The sequence below is a fragment of the Microtus oregoni genome, unplaced genomic scaffold (assembly GCF_018167655.1).
Source record: "Microtus oregoni isolate MIOR12 unplaced genomic scaffold, Mior012 000012F_ref0000307, whole genome shotgun sequence".
Taxonomy (NCBI): domain Eukaryota; kingdom Metazoa; phylum Chordata; class Mammalia; order Rodentia; family Cricetidae; genus Microtus; species Microtus oregoni.
This window is the reverse complement of record NW_024543071.1, coordinates 41918748-41939174: the sequence shown is the minus strand read 5'-3', so window position 1 is coordinate 41939174 and position 20427 is coordinate 41918748. Positions and strand designations below refer to the sequence as shown.

Below are 20427 nucleotides of genomic sequence, written 5' to 3'. Positions count from 1 at the left end.
CATGGAGTCTCATTTGGGATCTATTTTCTGTTTCTAACAATTCCAATAGAACTGTTTCTTTCGTCAAGACAGGTTGCGCAAGAATCTGAAGTCATTCATCATTGTCCACCCGTCTTGGTTCATCAGAACGATCCTTGCGGTGACGCGACCTTTCATAAGGTATAACTGTGACGGTCACAAGATGCCTGTATGATGACGTCTTTTCAGAGTTTGTGAACTTTCCTGTGATGAGGATTTGTAAGCTAGGAGAATCCAGGGAAACTTAAGAGACTTCTACCTTCCTGGAAAAATACTTTGGACTGTGCACCCAGAGTCCATGTAAAAGTCTACAAGAGCTCGTTCCAAGACAGGTTCCAAAGCTACAGAGAAACCCTGTCTCGAAAAACAAAACAAACAAACAAAAAGTTATTAATAAATTTCTCATTAAAGTACAATATTCTGGAGAAAATAAATATAAGATATGTGTGTGTCTATATATAGGGAGAGAGATGAATACTATATATAGTGCATATATATATATATATATATATACACACACACACACACACACATGTAACAGATTTTTTTCCTGTACCTTCCAGATTTTTTAGAGGGAGTGGTGTGTATAACAATGATTAGAATATTAAATATTATGATATTTATGATATTCTCATTCCTGACTTCAAATAGTTGAGCAACAAGTTTCTGCTGGCAAAAATTAACTATTGACTGAAACATGAGGAATTTAATGAGCTGCCTTTTTTTTTGAGTGTTATTAACTATGATTTAGTGGCCTGGAGTAGGGCACCTGAATAAACAGGGCCCTGTTCTTTGGTTTTAAGTGACAGAAATTCAACTCTAGTTGCATCCAGGAAACAGCAAATCAAAATATATCAAGTTTCTGAAGGACCTGTACTCAAACTAGTGGTCAGGTCTTATCGTTACCTCCACCTTACACCCATTTCTTGGTGCTGCCTACATTCCCAAAGAGACTGTCTGTAACCTGCCAAGGCAGCTCCAAGAGTATCCAGTCCTTAGATCTTTAGACCACGGGGCACGAGAGAGCCTCATAAAACACATGAATTTCTTTGTAGCCCAGCCCTTTCACTGTAGCTGAGGAGAAGGAGCAGAGCCCCGAGGGAGAGCTCTCATTATTTCTATGAGAGAACAGAGGCAGCATGAGCATTCACATCATACCATGTGCAGGAGGAGAGAGGAAAGCCCTTCTCTTGCCGTGACTTGATTTCAGGTGTCCCAGGCTCTGAACACAGCTGCAGAGGCCATCTCTATGGGGAGAATCTTGAAGGAGTTGAGTTTCGAACCCCAGCATCCAAGTAAAAGCAGGGTATGGCAGCACATGCGTGTAACTCCAGTGCTAGGAGAGAGAGGATCCCAGGGGAAGGGAAGGCGCACTCTGACCAGGCGGTCCAGCTAATCAGTGAGCTCCAGGTTCAGGTGGAGGAAGACACTGGTGTCAGCTTCACCCCTCCACAAATGCACACACGGCACATACACTATACACACTCAGACACAGACAGAGAGCCAGTGAGCCAGCCCCCCACCACACACACACACACACACACACACATATACACACACTAAATGCTCAAAAGATTTTTAACTGTAACTCCGTGTTTTATTATTTTTCTGTTGCTATGAGAAAACACCATGACCAAAGACAAGTTAGGGAAAAGAGAATTTAATTTGGCTGTCATTTCTGGAGGGATGAGAGTCCATGATGAGAGTCCAGCACAGAGTCACGGCAGTAAGCGGCAGACACAGCGACAGGAACGGAATGCTGAGAGTGCACATCTTGAACCACAAACGGGAAACAGAAAGGGCTAACTAGAAGGAACTAGAGGCTTTGAGTCTCAAAACCTGTCCGCAGTACCATGCCTCTTCCTGCAAGTCTCCACCATCCTAAATCTCCCCTGCCCCCAAAATGCTACCAGCTGGGGACCAAGTGGTCAAATGCCCAAAACTATAGGGGACATTTCTCATTCAAACCACAACTCTATATAAAGGATAAAACCTGGAGAGAGATGGACAGGACGTAGGAACAAGTAGAAAGGTCACTGTTCCACAAGAGTGACCTCAGCCTATCCCATCTCTAGTGGGCAGAGTACAACTCTGCATTGAGAATGTGGTTCCCTTGTTGACCATCTCATTGTGCAAACATGTGTGAGCCGTTTCCACCAGACATTCCTGTTAAGGAAAGAAATTCCTGGAATTAGATATCAGTGTGTTCCAAGCAGCTCTTTAAATAGGAAAAAAAAATGCTTCTTATTCAATCTTCTTCGTACAGTTGGCATTTTGGCACTGGTGACCAGTCAGGATGAAGGTGAGGAAGGAGTTAAGAGTAATGGAGGAAAATCAGAGCGACATGAGTGCAGGCACAGATGCACACAGGAATTCTCTAAATGATGAGCTGTGACCAGGGTCCAAGGGTCCTGGGGATTCCTCCCTCAGTCCATCTCAGAAGGAGCCGCTACCAGCCACTGGCTGGAGCCAAGCCAGGAACGATGGATGCTTGCTGAATCTCATAGTTATGCCCCAGTCCCCAGGACAAACCAGACACAGACAAATTACACAACTTGGGCTGGGTTACTCATTTGAGGGACCATGTGAGAAACACAAAAGCAGCAGCAGGGGTTTGATTCTCAGAGTAAACAAGAGGCAATGAAAACACAACCAAAACCAAAGCTGATGGTTTGTTTTGTTTTGTTTTGAAAAGGAGCAGGGGGAAGGCATGATATTAGATGGGCAGGTGGAAGGGGAGGATATGTGAGGAGTTGAAGGAGGAGCAAGCATGATGAAAATACAGTGTATGGAAAAAAATTTAATAAATATAAACAAAAAATGAACAAAAAGTTACTAAGATTATTCAAAACTCACATCCAGTGTGACCCAAGTGTGTCAGGGTGGGGAAGAGCCATCTGGAAAAAGGTGCTTCTGTTTTCCCGGGAGGTACTTTGTCCAAGCTCAGCTCTCTGTGTCTTAAATCCTGGCAGGGAAACCCCGAGAAATCTGGACATCGGCTAGTGATAGTTCTGTGTTTGTGGGAAAGGGGGTGATTCTTTCAGAAAGGTAAACACGACTGCATAATACAGCCAGGCTCCTGCCCTGTCACCGATTCTCTGTTTGAACTAAGGATCTGTATGCTATTCAGATGTTTCAGATCCTCTGCGTTTCTCATTTTGCCCTCTGCATCTATGGGGCCCGCAGGTGCAGATTCAGCCAACCACTGATAGAAAACATTAAACAGGTGAAAATCTCTGAAAATGCACACACTTTTTCTTTTGTTTTTTACTACTCCCCCCCCCCCCGAACAAGCAAACCACTGTCTGCATGGTCATGACATTGCATATAGGATCTGAGGCATCTGGGGGTCGGCGGTGGTTCCCGGAACCAATCCCCCATGGATGGTGAGGGAGAGCTGTCCGTAGAACCTGAGAGCATGGAATTTACAGAAGTAGAGAGGAGACTGGTAACTTCAAGGGGCCAGTTTCGTAAGATGCTCCAAGAGCACACAATACAGACAGAAAATAAGAAAGTTCCAGAAAGCTCTTATACGTGAAGGCTACCATTGATAACAACCGCCTTACATTTTCAAATTTCTAAGAAGAGTGCTTCTAAATGATTCCACTACAAAACAAAACCAAGTGAGTATATAAAGTGGTATGTTTTACCTGGCACAGATTAGCTACTCCACAAAGCATTTGGCACTTCAAGCAACTGCTTTTATAAAAGAAATATATATTATCCTTCGTCAATTAAAAAATAGTTATGGTGGTTCCTGCTGTTTCTACTATTTCTAATTGACATATATATACATACAGATGTGTGTATATATACATGTATTTGTATAACAATAATAAAGAAGAAACCTTGACTTTGGGGTAGGGAGGGAAGAGTTAATAGTGGAGAAGGAGAGACAGGCATGATAGAGATGCAGGGCTCATGCACGAACTTCTCAAAAAAAAAAAATAAAACCTATTAAAAAATGGTACTAAAGCAGTTTCTGGTCCATCATCACGGCTGAGACAATGTTATCCTTTCTGCTCAGCAAGCTTGACGAGTCCAGCTTGAGCATCTCAAGATTTCAGGATGTGGGTGTAGTACAGGTCAGCGGCAGAGCGGATGCTTAGCATGTGTGAGAGCCCTGTTGCCAATAATGTAGAAAAGAATCCCAGGAAGGTTTCCAGGACGAGACCAAGGCTTTGTGATGGAAACATAACAAACCATGTAAAGGCTCTTCTCCTTTTTCTCTTTCAGCTCAAAATTCAGCAGTAAAATTAAATACGTTAGTAGTTTATCTGAGCTCAGTGGGCTGATCCCCATGGACTGCATCCATATCCCAGAGAGCATCATCAAGTAAGTTGTCGGGGGGGGGGGTGGTGCTGGGAAGACAGTCACATCTAGAATAATGAGAAATGGCATCTTATTTTTAAAGGAAATATTGTCTAATAAATAAAGCTTTTGCTATCGCCTATTCTCTCAGATCCTCTTTAAATCAGGCAGTGTAATGTTTAGTTTCACACAACTTTTAATGATTAGTTTCTGACTTTAGGAAATTTTATTTCATGTAATATATTTTGATCATATTTTCTGAACTGATATTAGCTATTGATTGACATTTTTACCTTGAAATATATTTCCACTCTGGAGACAGCCTGTATGTAATGTTAACTGGACAATTTACACCTGTGATCCTCTGCTTTACATTAACGTCTTCCCATAATTTGGATTTCTTTCTTCATAAGTAATTTGTCTATATGATTCCAGAAAATAGATAAAAAGAAACAACGATGCTCTCCAAAGATCCCTCCCCTAGTCCTCATGATTGCCTTTGGACGGAAGATTAGATAGAGAGCCTCTTTTGACGAGTGGGTGGGTGGCGAGGAATAATCTTGCCTAGGACCACCCTGTGGGTGAAAAGCACAGGTACTGTGTGGGTGTCAAGATTACGTCTGAAGAGAGGCAGATGCAGGTGGATCTCCCTGTGAGTTCAAGGCCAGTCTGGTCTACTGAGCTAGTGCCAGGTCAGGCTCCAAAGCTACACAGAGAAACCCTGTCTCGAAAAACAAAAAAAAAAACAAAAGTTAACTCACAGCATTTGGAACTGGGATTTGAAGACAGATGTTAGAGAATGGATATTCCTATCTGGTCAATCACTGCAAAGAATTATTAGTCCTCTGTGCATCCTGGTTTTTGACTCTTGGTACAGTTGATTAACTGTTTGTTTGTTTGTTTCATTAGACTTGAAAGGGACTTGATCATGAACTCTAAGGAAAAAGACAAGTGTTGTATATCTCCCTCCAGAAAATAGATAGCAAAATAGTCCTCCAATGAGGACATCCAAAGCGTCTCAGTAGCACACACATAGAAGTTGGGGTCTTCTTGTTTACTGTGGAACCTCTTACTGTAGAGCTGTGTTTGTATAGCACACTCAACTCTCATCTTAACCCCCATTTTAACAGATGCCAGGGAGATCAGTTAGTAAGAAGTTACTTAGGGAAATAGGAGCAGGAACCAAGCAGGGAGGGGACTGGAGTTCAAATGCAGGTTAGCCTGTCACCAAATGCCTACATGCTTTTCTAGTAGATTCTTTATCCAGTAGCTCATAAGTAGCATTTGATTCCCCTCCATCAGCCAACTCAGGCCTGAACACAGTATACTGATAGACTTACTGGAGTTGGATGGCTCAGCTGAACCAAGCAGTATTTATAAGATCTTAACCAGGGCTTCAGTCCTCGGGAGAGCCGCAGATTTCCCAGGACCAATGCCACCTCCAGCTTTGACTTGCATGCTACAAGCTGCACCCTGCCTCCCAAGCCCATTCTCCTTATAAAAATAATAGTGATATAGAATAAGCAGGGGTTCTGGGGAGCAATAGAAGTCTCAGGGAGCTGTAGTAGGTGGGACAGTGTCTAGGGTCCTGGAATATTAACAGGCACCAAAAGTCATCCCGGGCCAGTGGCTTCTGGGTTCATTGTCTCACAGACTCAAAGAATGAATTTCAGACATTGGGGAGGATGAGTTTTGGGAAGGAGTTTATTATAAGTTCATGTAAGAGTTTTTGGATGAGACACCAGCAAAGTACTTATGTGTTAAGAGTAGGTCCCAAAGAAAGATCACCATCAGATGTTCCTATCTAGCGTTTAAAAAGGCTTTTCTAGACTGAGGCATGGGATGGGGCACAGGGGAGATCTGGTCAGCCCAGTTATCCTGCCCACCAGGTATTCGTGTGCTCCAGGTTTGTCACAGCCTCACACATGGCTTCCAGACAACAGTATTCCCTGCTGTATAAAAGAAGAAAGATGGTAGGATAGCAGACCAAGACAATAGGCCCCAAACACACTTGCATTTCTAGCCTCCAGCCAGGATAGAACTACTGACCATTCTGGCTTCTGGCCAAGGACAAAAATCAGAACTGCTCCTTTTTTTGAGGAGCCTGCCCCCAAAACATCCTAACGAGCTTCTAGCTCCCCTTCTCATTGCCCGTCAGTCACCTCTTGTACTGGTATACCTTTGCAAAAGATGACAAAGACATTCTCTCTTCTCAAGGGAGTGAGCACTGGCCATTTCCCAGAAAGAAGCAAGGCCTCCCATGACCTGGCAGAGACAGTGGAAGGAAAAGGGGCCGTGGAGGCAATTGGATGCGAACCTTCCCTCCCCTCCTCCTTTCAATGCCTCTGAGCCTTCAGACAGCCTATGAAAATCCTCAGAGGTTTGGTTCTCACAATCGTAAGATGGGGAAGTAGTTTTCAGAGCATGGATGGGCCTGAGGACTGAATGAAAGCGGTGAGCAGGAAGGCAGAGCTTGAGGTCTAGAGTACTAGTGATTATGACTGCATTGCTTTGGAAAATTACTGTACTTGAGGGTGGGGTGTCAATTGAGAAGCCAGGCATGGCCAGGCACTTTCCATCTATTCTCAAGGGCCACATTTTGGAAAAAATGCTTCAAGAGGAAAAGTTTCCTGTAGAAAATTCATTTTCTGGAGGAAGAACTAGCACTGTGGGACACCCCCACCCCACCCCATCTGTGTGTCCGCCTGTCATGATACAGCTCAGGGCATCTTTTCTGCTATTTCTTTTGCTAGCCCTCATTGCTTCGTTTCCACATTCTATAATTTTCAAATTGACGTGGCCATTGCTATTTCCTTTCACTGAATAACGTTCAAAGCATTCTATCCCAAACAATCCCAAGAACAGAATTCAGCTGGGTGGAGCCTGGCATCCACAGGCTGAAATGTAGTTATTATTAATTACAGTTGGTTCTCATTAGCTTGGAACCGTTGTGTTCAATAAAGGCATGGTAGACACTTGGTGAACTCTGAGCTGTTATTCCTGGGGGAAATACAGGGCTGGGATCCTGTCTGCTTCTGGTTGCAATGTTTTCATCACCCACCAGTACGTAGCCTTGGTTTTTCATCACCCATCAGTATATAACCTTGGTTTGGTTTTCGTAGCCATCAGTATAGCCTTGGCTCGTGTCTGTCTGTGTGTGAGCAAGCTTCTTAGTGTACACTATCATTGTGCTCCACTACATATGGCAGCAGCTGTGTGTGATCACAACACTCAAAGACTGAGGGCAGCCTGGGCTACACAGCAAGACCCTCTCACAAACAGACGAGCAAAACAAAACCAAATAATGCACGCAAGGCCCCAGCACGACAGCGTGTACCTAAAACCATGTTCTGGGACACACACATTCTCTGTGAGGTACAATGACTGTCTCGTTCCTTCCAACAGTAGGTAATGTTTGGTAACACGCTTGACTGCTATTTTAAATAGCACAGTCACCAGCCAAAAGAACAAAAATGAGGAAAACATTTACCAGAGAAACTGTGAGACGGGAAGGCACAGCCTCATCCTGCTCGACTTCTGCTGATTGTGTGCACAAGGGGCAACTTCAAATTTTGTCACCTTGTTGTGTCCACAAGTGAAAAACAACAACAAAAACATTGCACATTGACTGCAGAGATTTCAGATGTCTTCGTGAGCAGGCAGATTTGCAGATAGGGAATCTACAGACAATGAGGGTTGACTACATATTTATGAATTGTAAACGGTTAATTGTGCCTGTTACAAGTAAATTTTCTCTCCAAAGCCAGTCGTGTTGTCTGGGTAAGCGTTTTTCTCTCGTGTGCTTACTGTTTGAAGCAGTGGTTCTCAACCTGTGGGTCGCAACGCCACTGGGGATGGCATATCAGATATCCTGTGTATCAGATGTTTACATTACAATTCATAACAGTAGCAAAATTGCAGCTATGACATAGCGACATGATAATTTTGTGGTTGGGGTCACCACACCATGAGGAGCTGTATTAAGGGGTGGCGGCATTAGGAGAGGTGAGAACCACTGGTTTAAAGCATCCGCCTCTCATTTTCCTCCTGTTCCTCACTGTCCTCACGGCATCCATTTCTTATCTTGTAAGGTACGATGAAGAAAAGTCTTTTAAGAGAAACGTGAGGTAAAAGTCTCGAGATCAGTATTCACTCTGGACTCCCTGTGTGTGCGCTCCAGGGCTGTATGTGTGGGTGACCTCAACATTGCTTCCTGAGGAAGTCTTTGAATTCTTGTCCAAGTCTTTGTCCTGTGTGTAAAGCTGTTGAGGTCACCCAGATCTGCTTCTGAAACCTACTAAACCAGATCCACCCCTGACTTGGCCCAGCCTGTGAGCTAACTTTAACCGTCCCCAACATGATATGGACGTTCTGAGCTTCATTCAGCCAGCATGTTTCTCATTCCCTTGCAACATTTCCATCACCTTTAGGAAGGGATTTGTGGAGTGAAGAAACAGGACTGCCCAACAGGAAGGAAGGGCACCGTGTTTAGCTGAGCGTGTCTCGGTGTGCCTGGAGACAGCTTTGGGGGGATAAAGCAAATACACACCACTTACATTTGCCTCTGCTTTGCGAGAGATGCTCATGCTCTGCTTGCTCTTTTTGTTTGTTTGTTTGTTTGTTTGTTTGTTTTCTCCAACGGTAATTTTTGCTCGTGCAGACTGGATGAAGAATTGAGGGAAGCATCAGAAGCAGCTAAGTAAGACTTGGTTTGGGTTTTGCGGCTGGTGTGATGTTGGCTTGCAGTTTGGGAATGATTGGGGAGATGGGCATGGCTGCTGTTTTCTTCCAGTCCCCTGATAATAACGCTGCACTCTGAACGCTCCATTCCTCCTATGGCCAATATAATCATTGATGTTTTTATTATAACCTGTTTCCCCCCCACAATCTCGGTTATCTTAAGGAAAGCATTTGTCACTGTTTAATTTATCTTTTAAATGTATCTGAAGTTCTAGATATCACCAGAAAACACATCACAGACATTGCCGCATGGAGTGTTACATCCGAATGAGCCTTAGATACGTACTGAAGCAGCAGAACCACATTAGTCTGCATTACACGAAACAGTAGCAAATAAAAATTGGAAAGATTTTTGTAGGATTAGTTTCGTGGCCACTCAAGATTTAATTAACACTCTGGGGCTAGAGAGATGGTTCAGCCATTATGAGCACTGGCTGTTTTTCTAGAGGACCAGGGTTCTATCCCCCACAGAATGGCTCCCAACCATCTGTAACTCCAGGTCTAAGGGATCCCAAACTCACTTCTGGTCTCCGAAGACACGTCGTACACACAGTGCACAGACATACATGCAGACAAAACATCCATGCGCCTAAAATAATAGTAAAAATAAACAGACGCTTGGTTTAGTTTCTAAGAATTAGCACTTAACCCATAGTTTTCAAGCTGTTTTGATTGGGGGTGGTCATGGCTCCATCTTGTGAGGCATGATACTGAAAAAGGCAAAAGGCATCCTGTCAGGGAGATATAAAGTGAACACATGTCAGATGATGTCGTTTGATGAAGGACAAACGTGAGGGAACCCGTAGAGTTCCCACGCTCTTGAAGAGGGTATAAGTGGCACACCTGGGGTAGCCACTGCTCCCCTTCTTCCAGGTGCCACCTGGATACTGAAACCACACATGGTCCAACCCCTGAGTGCCCTGAGATGGCTCAGCTTGCCAGCTTTCTTTTGAGCCTTAGACCCACACAAGGGTGGAAAACACTGTGGAAAGGTCTGTTACTGTACCCAAACCACACAGACCCATTCTTTGTTCACAAATGAGGACGAATCCATCCGCTGCCTTCCCTGTGTTAGCATGGAAATGTCTGCAGACGGTTGTTTCCTTTGGAGAGATCACCCAGTTGAAAAGCGGAGAGACTGGGCCCAGAAGCTCGCCCTTTCTTGATTTGGTTCCAGCTTCGCTGGCTTTTGCTAGCTCACTGTCGGTGCTTACTTCACTGTCCTTGCTCCTAGAATCACCAAACTTTCTCCATAAAATTACCGGACCACCGCAGGCTGAAAAAAGGGAGGGAACGAGGCCATGCCTAGAGAGGGAAACAGCCTCCTGAGATTTTCAGGAAAATACTGAACTAGCCACAGATCCTCATCAAATGGATAAATTAGCTTGTCCAATTACTCTCAATGGAAAAGGAACCCGTGTGTTTAAAAAGGGTCCATTGGACTGGAGTGGTGGCTCAGCAGTTAAGAGCATTTGCTGCTCTTCACGTGGACCTGGCTTATGTGCCCAAAACCTATATGGCAGCTCACTGTAGAGCCAATTCTAAAGCATCCAACGTCTTCTGACCTCTGCAGGCACCAGGCACACATGCAGTGCTCATACATACATGCAAGCAAGACATTTGTACACATTTTTAAAAATCCTTTTCAAAAGTAAGCTAAAAAGGATCATAGGATCTTTTAAATCATTTACCAGAGGAAGGGGAAAAGTAAAAGCTGCAGTGTACAAGCATTAGGAACTGATATAAGAGGAAGCTGAAATCCGTTAGCATAGTTATCACCCTGATATGGACATCATGAACTGCTAAGTTACACAAAGACACATACAGCATTGAAAACTTTGATTTTATTCTCTTCTATGGCTACGCTGTTCTTCCTGGACCTGTCCCTCTTCGGGGGTGTTAGAATCCATGAGAGCCATCTGAGCACTGCTCAGCCCTGGGGAGTGGGGAGCATCTTGCCCCTCTCCTGTAACATCTGAGCACTGCTCAGCCCTGGGGAGTGGGGAGTATCTTGCCCCTCTCCTGTAACACCAAGCAGAGCTGGCCCGGGCAGTCTTTTCTTTCCAGGCCTTGGAAATTCCTCGCTCTTGGGAAGCCTGAAGGCTGGCTGTGTTCTGTCAAAGCAAAATTCAGCTGTTTAAAAGGTTTGCCTTTGTGTATAAAATATTTTTTTATTATTTGAGGCACATAAATTCTTTTTCCATATTTATGTTCATTGCATAAGAAACAAATTTGAAAAGTAAGAAAAATGGCTAGGACAGGTAACCTCTGCAGGTGTTTGACGTTTTGTTACTATTATTATCATTTTGTATTTCTATACCTTGATTAGTGACTATATGTCAGTCCTGATGCTAAAAGTTAGTAGCATCGCTTGTTCTGGTATAGGTTTGGGGGCGCAGGAGTAGTAAGTGGTACCACATTAAACAGTTTCAAATGCCCCAGCAAGCGATGCGGACACGGCAATAAGAGCAAGAAAATGTTGACTGCTTCCTGTTTGTTTGTTTTCCTTGCACCCAGAACTAGCTGCCTTTACAATGACCCGGAAATGGCTTCGACGGACAAGGAGTAAGAACCCACCATCAGTAACAGCTGTGTGGTTACAGGTGGTGTTGCATGGCTGCACTCAAAGTGAAACTAATGTGTCCGGGATTGGGTAAACCCCTTGAGATGTTCAGCTTTTGTGGGCTCTGTTTCAGAAACAGCTAATTACAGAGGCAATGGCCGGCTACTGTGGGTTTAGTGATTGCCACAAAGGACAACCGGATGCTTTGCCTGACGTTCACCTTTCTGCTCCAAAAATGAGCACATGTATTTGGGGGCCAGTTGTAGGAACGCTGGGGCAAGAGGAACGCAACTCTGCTTTCAGAATTACATCATCCATTGTGTTTAGGAAAAACCCAGTCTTCCATGTGGATTTAATATTTTGGAGGATAGGGAAGAAATATCCTTGCTTTGCAAAGTCCAAGAGGCAGTTGAGCCTGTCTGGGACGTCTGGAATTTTATAGTTGGATATTGCTGTCCTGTAAGAAATAGAAATCGGCATGCGTAGAGTCCTTAGCCCAGATTCTGTAAGAAGCTCACACACAGCACCTGGGATTCATTCTAGAGTAATACGAAGTGCATTTTAATAGAAAGGGAACTACGGATAAAGCTTGTGACTAGCCAATGTTTTGCAGCCATTACAAAGGGGGAAAAAGGGCCCAAGGTGGGATTTGAACCTTGAGCTTGCAGATCAGAGCCTGTGGTTTTCCAATCAGAGGTGCTGAATGCTGCTGCGGCTCATTTAACAAAGGACAGGAACTGCTCACGTAGGAGCGGCTGTGTCAGATTCATGTAACTGTGATCAGCAAGATAATCTCAGAAAATTTAACATCCACCAAGAATCTCCTAATCTGGCTTAAGTAGTGGAGAATTTAGGGTTGGCTTTGTTCCCAGGGACCAAGAAAGGCGAAGCAAAGATCAGCTTCAGCATATCTGCCACATCAGTGTTTGTCTCCTCCAGGGCCAACGGGAAGTTGGAAAGGCCCAGTGCAGTGTCTGCAAGCTGCCTTGTTGACTCTACAGCTTACAGGAAGTTTGGGGACAAAACCCTGCTTCCCTCCTCAAAAAAGGAACAAACAGCAGGATAGCTGTTGAAAGGGGACCTTACAAATCATAAAGCTATTTCCTAAAAGTCACTCTTGTCCTAATTTTTGAGAGGACAGCACCAATTACTTCAAGCAAATTGCTTTTGCAAAGCAAACCTATCTCAGTCTCTAAGTCCATCGTAATTCATTTTTTTCAAACACAGGAGTTTTCAAACTCCTGTTGTAAAGCAATGCTCCTTAAACACTTACCAACACCCATAGTTCAGCCTGCCCCTCATTGGCCTACTGCTGCTACATCTTGGGGTTTACCCACTCCTCTGCCTGCCTTGTTTGTCTGCTCCTCATTGGTGGGAGGGCTATAGGGTTGGTGGAAAAGGTGGCACACGGATTCCTGTTTGCGCTCTTTCCGGGGCTGGCTGTGGGGAGGGCGGGGCTGCCAACGGTTGGTGTTATTTCCCATTCTTAGAAGAACATATGTTCTAGAAGTTTTCCTTTTCTTCATCTCCGTCTTTTCTGAGCTTCCACCAAGCATACCATCGCCCCAGACAGCAGGATGAGGTCCAAGATGGGGAACAAGAATGGGCAAGAATTTTCCCCCTGGCCTCCAGACCTGCATGTGTTTGCCTGCCTGCTTTGATATTAATGAATGTTAGAACAAATGTGCTTTGCTCAGCTTCTCCTGCTTCTGGAGGGGACTACATGGAAGCATTTTACACCTGTAGCTAGTACGGAATGGATGAAGTGCAAATTAGGCACAAGCTCTTTCAAGGGGCTCCATCGGGCTAAGAATGAAGAGATATGCAAGGGTACTAGAGTGGCCTCCCATTCTGCACAGAGAAAAGGAACATTATACCTTCCTTGCCACTTCTCCATTAAACGCAAGTATTTTTAAGTACCATTAAATAGGATTGTCACATACCTTGTGAGGAATCTCATTTAATGCATGCAAGAAGTGAGCAGCCTGCCACTGAGATACGTCATTCTCATGCAGGGCCAGTTGGTTATGGGCAACTAAGCTCATCTCCGCAGACAGGACAAATCGCCCATCTATATTAAATTCGTGTCCAAGTTGCCATCAATGTCGTTCTCGAAACGGACACTTTCTTAGGAAACTATTTTCAGTGCTTTTCTCCCTTACTTTAGGTTTGGGTTTTATTCATTCCTGTCACAAAGTTTTAGCAGGACTGTTTATATTTGTAATGCATTTTTTAAAAATGATATAATCAATGGTTCTATTTGGTGAGGATAAATTAGAAGCATTACCAGTGGCTTTGTTGACCCCATAAGCTAGCGCTTGTCTCAAAGCAATCTGTAAAACGGTTTCCTGTGCAGACTTGTCAGTTGCTCTTTGTGTGGACTGGGTAAACAGGCTTTAGGTCTTTCAGCTATTCTGTTACCAACAAACCAAAGCAATGTCTTAAACCCCAGAAAGTTTGACAAAGGACTCAGAACAAGAAAGAGAGAGACTTGGAGATGTTTATTCTAGGGTGTTGGATCAGGCATTTGTCAAAAGCAAAGTGCAGTGACTGCCCACTTTAAACTCTATGGAGTTTGAGATTAGTGAATGTCTTTGTGTTTTCATGGGGAAACTGAGCCAGTTCCCTGAGAGAAAGAATAGAACTCCAATTACCGACTCAGACCTAGCACTGACTTCTGAGTACATTTTACATCTTAGAAGCAAACACAATTAAAAAAGACAAATGACCTGCTTTGTACAAGTTTGTTAGGAACAGATACGGGGGTCCAGCAGATGAACAAAGACACCGCCCAAGCAAAGTCCTGCAGATAACAAGTCAGATCCTGGAAGGCACTAGAAACAAATAAGTTTCCAGTGTCTGGTCCCCTCTGAGCTGGTCCCTCATCACTTTTGTCACAGCGATCTCTTCAAACTCCCTAAGCAGAGAAGATTATTGCCAAGTTAGACCTACTCCTTTCCTAGTCGTGAGATAGACTGTGCCAATCTGTCTCCGTGGAATACAATGCAGAAATGGGAATGGGGGAGGGTGTAGGCGAAGTGGTCCAGTGTGCACAGCCACCAAGCGCTGAAGTCACTGAAGGAACTTCAAAGTCAGAACACCACACTGTGCACCCTGGACAGACAAGTGGTCTAGGCTAAAGTGGCTTTATCTGCAAAGCTGCTAGGAAGGACGTGTTTGCCACATGGGCCACAGGAAAGTCCACCCCAGGCAGACTGATGACTCAGAGGTGCAGAGAGAAATCCAGACTTCCTAACATGCTGCTTTCAAATGATTCCTTCCTCTTTTTATCATGACTGAATAAAAGTATCTCTGGCTGTTCGCTGGCCCTCGTTCTCTTCCTGTGCGGTGTATGTACGAGACATTTGGGTGATGTTCGTTAAAAGGCAGAGGAGAGACCCATGCAGCTCCCAGAATGTTTATTCCATTTTGGAGAGGAGCTAGGAGAGCCAGGAAAGCAAGTTGCCCCTTGGACACCCCAGAGACCAGTATTTAGCCACAGTTCAAGGATGAAGGCTCTCTAGAGCGTTGGTGGTGTGAGCCTATGTTCAAAGGTCAAAGATTGCAGAGTCTGAGGTCCACAAGCAACGGCAGGAGAAAAGCTTCCCAGAAAGGAAGGGACAGCGTGAGGAGAGGGCAAGCACTGCTTGATGTCTTTTGTTTTCCGGTCTGTCCAGCACCCTCTGGTAGACAATGACACTCTCATTCAAGATGGGTTTTCAGCAGCCAGTCCAGACTCCCATTGTAGACATATTCTCTCTGTCTCTCTCTCCCCCTCTCCCTCCCTCCTCTCTTTGTCTCTCAGAGAGAGAAATGTGCTGTACTGTCTCTCCAGTCAAGTGGATGCAAAAACTATCACAAGAAAGAAAATGGATCCACTAAAAATAGGAAGGCATAGTGATGGTCTTTATCTGATTTGACTTTGGGTTTGAGGCTTACCATGAACCTTTCTGGGTCCTTTTGGAAAGGCGGAAAATGCTTCCAGAAGCAGATTTTAAAAAAGAAACAGTCAATATTTTTTTAAATGTTTATTTACTTCCTTATATGTGCATGTGTGTTTTGCCTGTGTGTATGTCTGTTCGCTGTGTGCATGCATGGTGTCCAGAGAGGCTAGAAGAGTGCACCAAATTCCCTGGGACTGGAGTCACAAGTTACAAATGGTTGTGAATGGCCATGTGGGTTCTGGGAATCAAACCCAGATCCTCTGAAGGAGCAAGCAGCCAGTAATCTTAACCACTGAGCCATCTTAACCTTCGCTTCAGCCCCCAGCGACAATACTTTATAGAAAAACTTAACAACCTGTAGACGATTTTCTAGCATAAAAACTTAGGTGGTTTAAGTTATTGAAAGAAAGATATCAATGAGTGACAGGTGAGCTATCATTGCATGCTTCTCATTCGCTGTTTTCTCTCCCCGCCCCGCCCCGATGGCTACAACCCAGTATTGACCTGAAGCTGAAAGAGAAGCCATAGCTGGCGGGCCTGCAGAAGAGGGATCACTTCCTGCTTCGTGGTCTGCTGGAACATGCCTACGTGGAAGAGACAGGGCTGGTATCACCTTTCTCCTCCTTGCACTGCGCGGTGCCATTGGAAATGTCCACAGGGCAAAAAATAGGAAGAGAGTTTGTTCACTGTTAAAATATTTTATGAAATGTTGTGTATTTTCCTATTTTGCCAATTATGTGCCTCGACGATTTGAGTTGAACCTTAGCAAGAAACTAGAACCTTCCATTTTAATATCCTGCTAACCCTCGGTGCAATGGGACTTGGTTCCTTAGACTGGTTTTTAGCGAAAGCATAGCCTAACTCCGCTGTTAGACAGATGGGGATGCATGTCTGTAGTTTGGCTGAATTTCCCTGTACAGCTTGTTCTGGATTTAAGATGCCCAGGGCTTGCTTTGTCCCTGGAATGCGACTCTCTAGAGCTCTATCTATGAAATGTTGAGTCTGATTGGGACAGACAGTCAGACAGACATATGACATCCTCATCAGCTAAGGCATCTGCTCCCTTCCTGTCCACTCGAGTCTTCGTTTAATTTTTCCGAGGGAGCCTAGGCCTTCTAACACGTGTAAGCTTTACTTTACATAGCTGTATGTAATGGCTCTTTTTCCCTAATGATCTTTGGAGACCTTCATATCATGAAAGTTAAGATGAACATCGAATTTTCAGTAGCTAACTATGCTTCATGCCACAAAGCCGGTTCAAGCCTTTAAACTTCAACTGCCAACTCCAAGGTGGCCCACTCAAACCTTATTTGGTAAGGGTAAATCATCCAAAATTAACACGCAAATGCATTACAAAGGCAACCTGCTTTAAGAGGTTTACAATTAAGCGCAAGTATATACTAGCCTTCACGAAATAGTTCCTTTCTAGTTTTCATATGCCCTTTTTATCTGTGGGTCTCTAGAAGAGACTGGCAAGCTATCCCGAGGGTAGGCCTCCGCTACAAGTGAAGGTGGCTTCCTTCCATTAGCCATATTTAATCATACTAGGGTGTTTTACCGATTTTAGTAACCTAAAATAAAATGCTACTGGCACACAGAGGCACGTATTTGTTTTCATACTGTCTGAAGCTCCTTTCAAGCCTTCCTCTCCAGAATGGAGTAGTGACAACAGACAGTTCTCCACAAAAACAAAACACCATCTTTAGAGGAGTGAAACAAGAAAGAAGAAAGCGTGCTGATCGCTTTGCTACCAAATAGACCCATCCCCCCTTGGCCTCTACACTTTTTGTATCTATTTAAACACTTTCTCCAGCTGAGTGGGCAGAAGTGGATATAAACTCACTTGTTTTTGTCAAAAATATTTTTTCTTTCAAGACACGCTCTCACTGTGTATCCTAATTGTCCTAGAACTCACTATGTAGATCAAGCCAGACTCAAAGTTGTGGTGATCCTCCTGCCTCAGCCTCCCAAGTGCTGGCATTATAGGGTTGTGCTGTAAATGTCTGGCCTTGTAGAGAAAATTTCAGCATTTAGAGACAGGTAAATATCACCTGTGGCTTACTGAGAAAAGCGAGGGGTCCTCGCACAAAAGCATGCAAGGACCAGACTCAGACTGAAGCCGTCCAGCAAGCTCCTCTTGAGACTCATTTTCCAAAGTCCCCTGTTACCAAGTAGTGGGCAGACATCAAGACGAGTGAAGACAGGCCCTGCCTGGTGGCTTTGTTGAGGAGAGTTGTCTACACTCTGTGCCCTGGAGCAGTCCCCTCAGCAGGGAGACTTTGTTGCCCAGGTAACAGGGCTTCTCTGGCTCCATTTGATTCCTGTCTGTTTCCAATCTGGTCTTCCATCCAAGCTCACACACTATCCATGGGCCATTTCCCTTCTTTTCATAAGCCTCCACATGGCCATTTAGTTTTACCTATCGATCCCTTTCAGCTTGGTACCTTTTAGACTTTTGTCTTTTCTTTTTTTTAAATCTCCTTCCTCATTACATTTGGCTAATTTGATAGAAAAAAACCAAATTGAGCTTTCATAGCATGCCGTGACCTTTGTAAGCCCAACTCCGAGCATCACGGTGGCTTGAGGATCGCTACCCAATATTCTGATCTCCTCACCTGTCTGATCCATTCACTCCATCCTATCCCATTAGGAATTACAGGACCTCAATGTTCAACTAAGGAAACCTGTAGAGAGTGGACCATTGAGAAACCAAGCTTTTCACCGCCAATCAGATATGGTAACAGTCCCACCACTTACATTTTCTCTGAGCTTGTCCAGCCTTTGTATGGACACTCAGTCAGGTGACATGACAAGTAAATTTAGCATCTTTCACATAAATGATGTTTGGAATATCCTGGGCTGTGATACCATTCCAGTATTTAGGCTTGTGCTATCTTATCATCATCAGAAAAACAGGCTACTTTAATTGCACGTGCTAGAGAAAAGCTACCACGTTCACCCAATGAATAGACTACTGGCAAATCCCCAAACTAGCCTGTAAACAGGTAGATATAACTCTTCCATTGCTCGGCTCCAGTGCCTGCACCCTCAGCATTCTTGCTTTGGTTTGGACTGCTGGGAACTCTTTGCACTTTTTCCTGTAGATCTGTAGGTAAGGGAACACCGAGGGGTCATCAGGGCCAGGGTGGTGTTTTCACTCTAAGTAGTAGTGACTGTTTAGCTGGCTTTTGACTAAGGGATGGACCAAAAATCTGCACAGAAGATAGGTAATGAAGAATGAGCTGTTGAGGGCAACAACTAGGGATGGAGGAAAGCCCGAAGTTCCTGTTGAAGCCATACAGTGTTGTATACAGTTCCTCCCTAGGGCATCCTGATGAGCAAGGAAGTCACTTCCCCTTAGCCTCCATTCTTAGGATGTAATCGTGAGGATTCCTTTATGGTTCTGCACAACCCTGTCTTATCACATGCCCCTGTGGTCTGCTACTTTAGAACTATCTAGGTGTGCACAAATTAACATTTTATATATTGAAAGAGTTTTCTACATGTATTGGATTGCTGAGAGTAAAGTATATATTAGACTTGTTTTGGTAAACAAATAAATTCTACCTAAACAGTATGGATTAAAAATATGAAAATATGTAAGAATATATCTATATACCCTCGCTGTGTAACTCTGAAATAAAATTAGATTCCACATTTTGCGGTTTCCTTTTTCAACTTAGTGAAACTCTGTGGTCTCCCTTTGCAGGAGCGTGATATCCTTGGCACTTGCCACAGGCAAACTGTCTATATTTTGGTTTTCCTGGAAGTCTAAACTATATTATCCTCTTTCTAGCATCACCTTTCATGTCTTGGAGTTCTTTGCTCTGTACTTTCAAAATGTATCATTTACTCCTCGGGTAAAGAGCTTCTCGTTTTGGAAGTATCCTCTTATTTCACAGTTACTTGAGTGTGCCTTTCTCTGTCACTTGGCTTTTCATAACGTATTTATTTTTAAATTAAAATGTACTGGGGTACAGTTTAAATTAAAATGCTGGGGGTATAGTTCAGTGGTACAACGTGTGCTTGGAATGAGCAAAGTTCTCTATTTGATCTCCAGCAATACACACGCATGCAGGCATACACACGCACACAGGTACACACATGCACAGAGACATGCATGCATGCATGCAAAGAGGCATTTGCCATTTTTGTTTGTTTGTTTGGTTGGTTTGAACAGGGTTTCTCTGTATAACCAAACTGGCTGCCCTCCACGTGCTGGATCAAAGGCGGGCGCCTCCCAGCTGGCATTTGTCATTTTGACCTCTGTTGTCTCTCCCCTCCTTTTTCTTTTCTGGAGTCTTTGTTTCTTGAAGTTTCATAGCTTTTAGGCAAAACCAGAGTTTAAAAGCACTACTATATTTTTTAAACTAAATATATAGTGTGGGAGAGTGCAGGTATAGCTCAGTTGGTGGAGTGCTCACCTCACATATGCAAAGCCCTAAGTTCAATCCCCAGCACCACGTCGTATACCCGGCCCAGAATCACACTCCTATGGTCACCGCACTCTGAATCAACAAACGCATTAACAAAAACGGAGGATTTTTGTTTTCTCAGCATGAGTTCTGGCAGATATAGAAGCAAGGAGGGGAAGAAGCAAAGAGAAGGCTGAGCTAATCACAAATGAAAGAATGTCAGACTGTGGCAAAAAGGACAGTTACGTTCATTTGGCTGCCAGCGCCCAAGGTGGTGGGAGAGTGGGGTGGGCTCGCACTGTTCCACATGGCACAGCTGTGAAGAGCAGCAAGCCACACGAACAGAGGAGCACTTAAATCACAGGGCAGAGGTAGAAACGTTTAAAAATAAATTCCCAAAATACACGCATGCTAAACAAAGAGGGGCATTCTGCAA

General features: G+C 44.1%; 1 protein-coding gene across 1 annotated transcript in view; it reads left to right on the top strand.

The window, feature by feature from the left end:
• LOC121454128 (protein prune homolog 2-like) overlaps window positions 1-19471 on the top strand; it is a 91116-nt gene extending 71645 nt beyond the window's left edge. The window contains exons 8-12 of the mRNA XM_041661334.1: window positions 73-159; window positions 4255-4353; window positions 8990-9028; window positions 11587-11634; window positions 16074-19471. Coding sequence (XP_041517268.1) covers window positions 73-159; window positions 4255-4353; window positions 8990-9028; window positions 11587-11634; window positions 16074-16104 — 304 coding nt within the window. The 3' untranslated portion in view covers window positions 16105-19471. The remainder of the gene's footprint in view (window positions 1-72; window positions 160-4254; window positions 4354-8989; window positions 9029-11586; window positions 11635-16073) is intronic.
• Window positions 19472-20427: the final 956 nt, after the last annotated feature.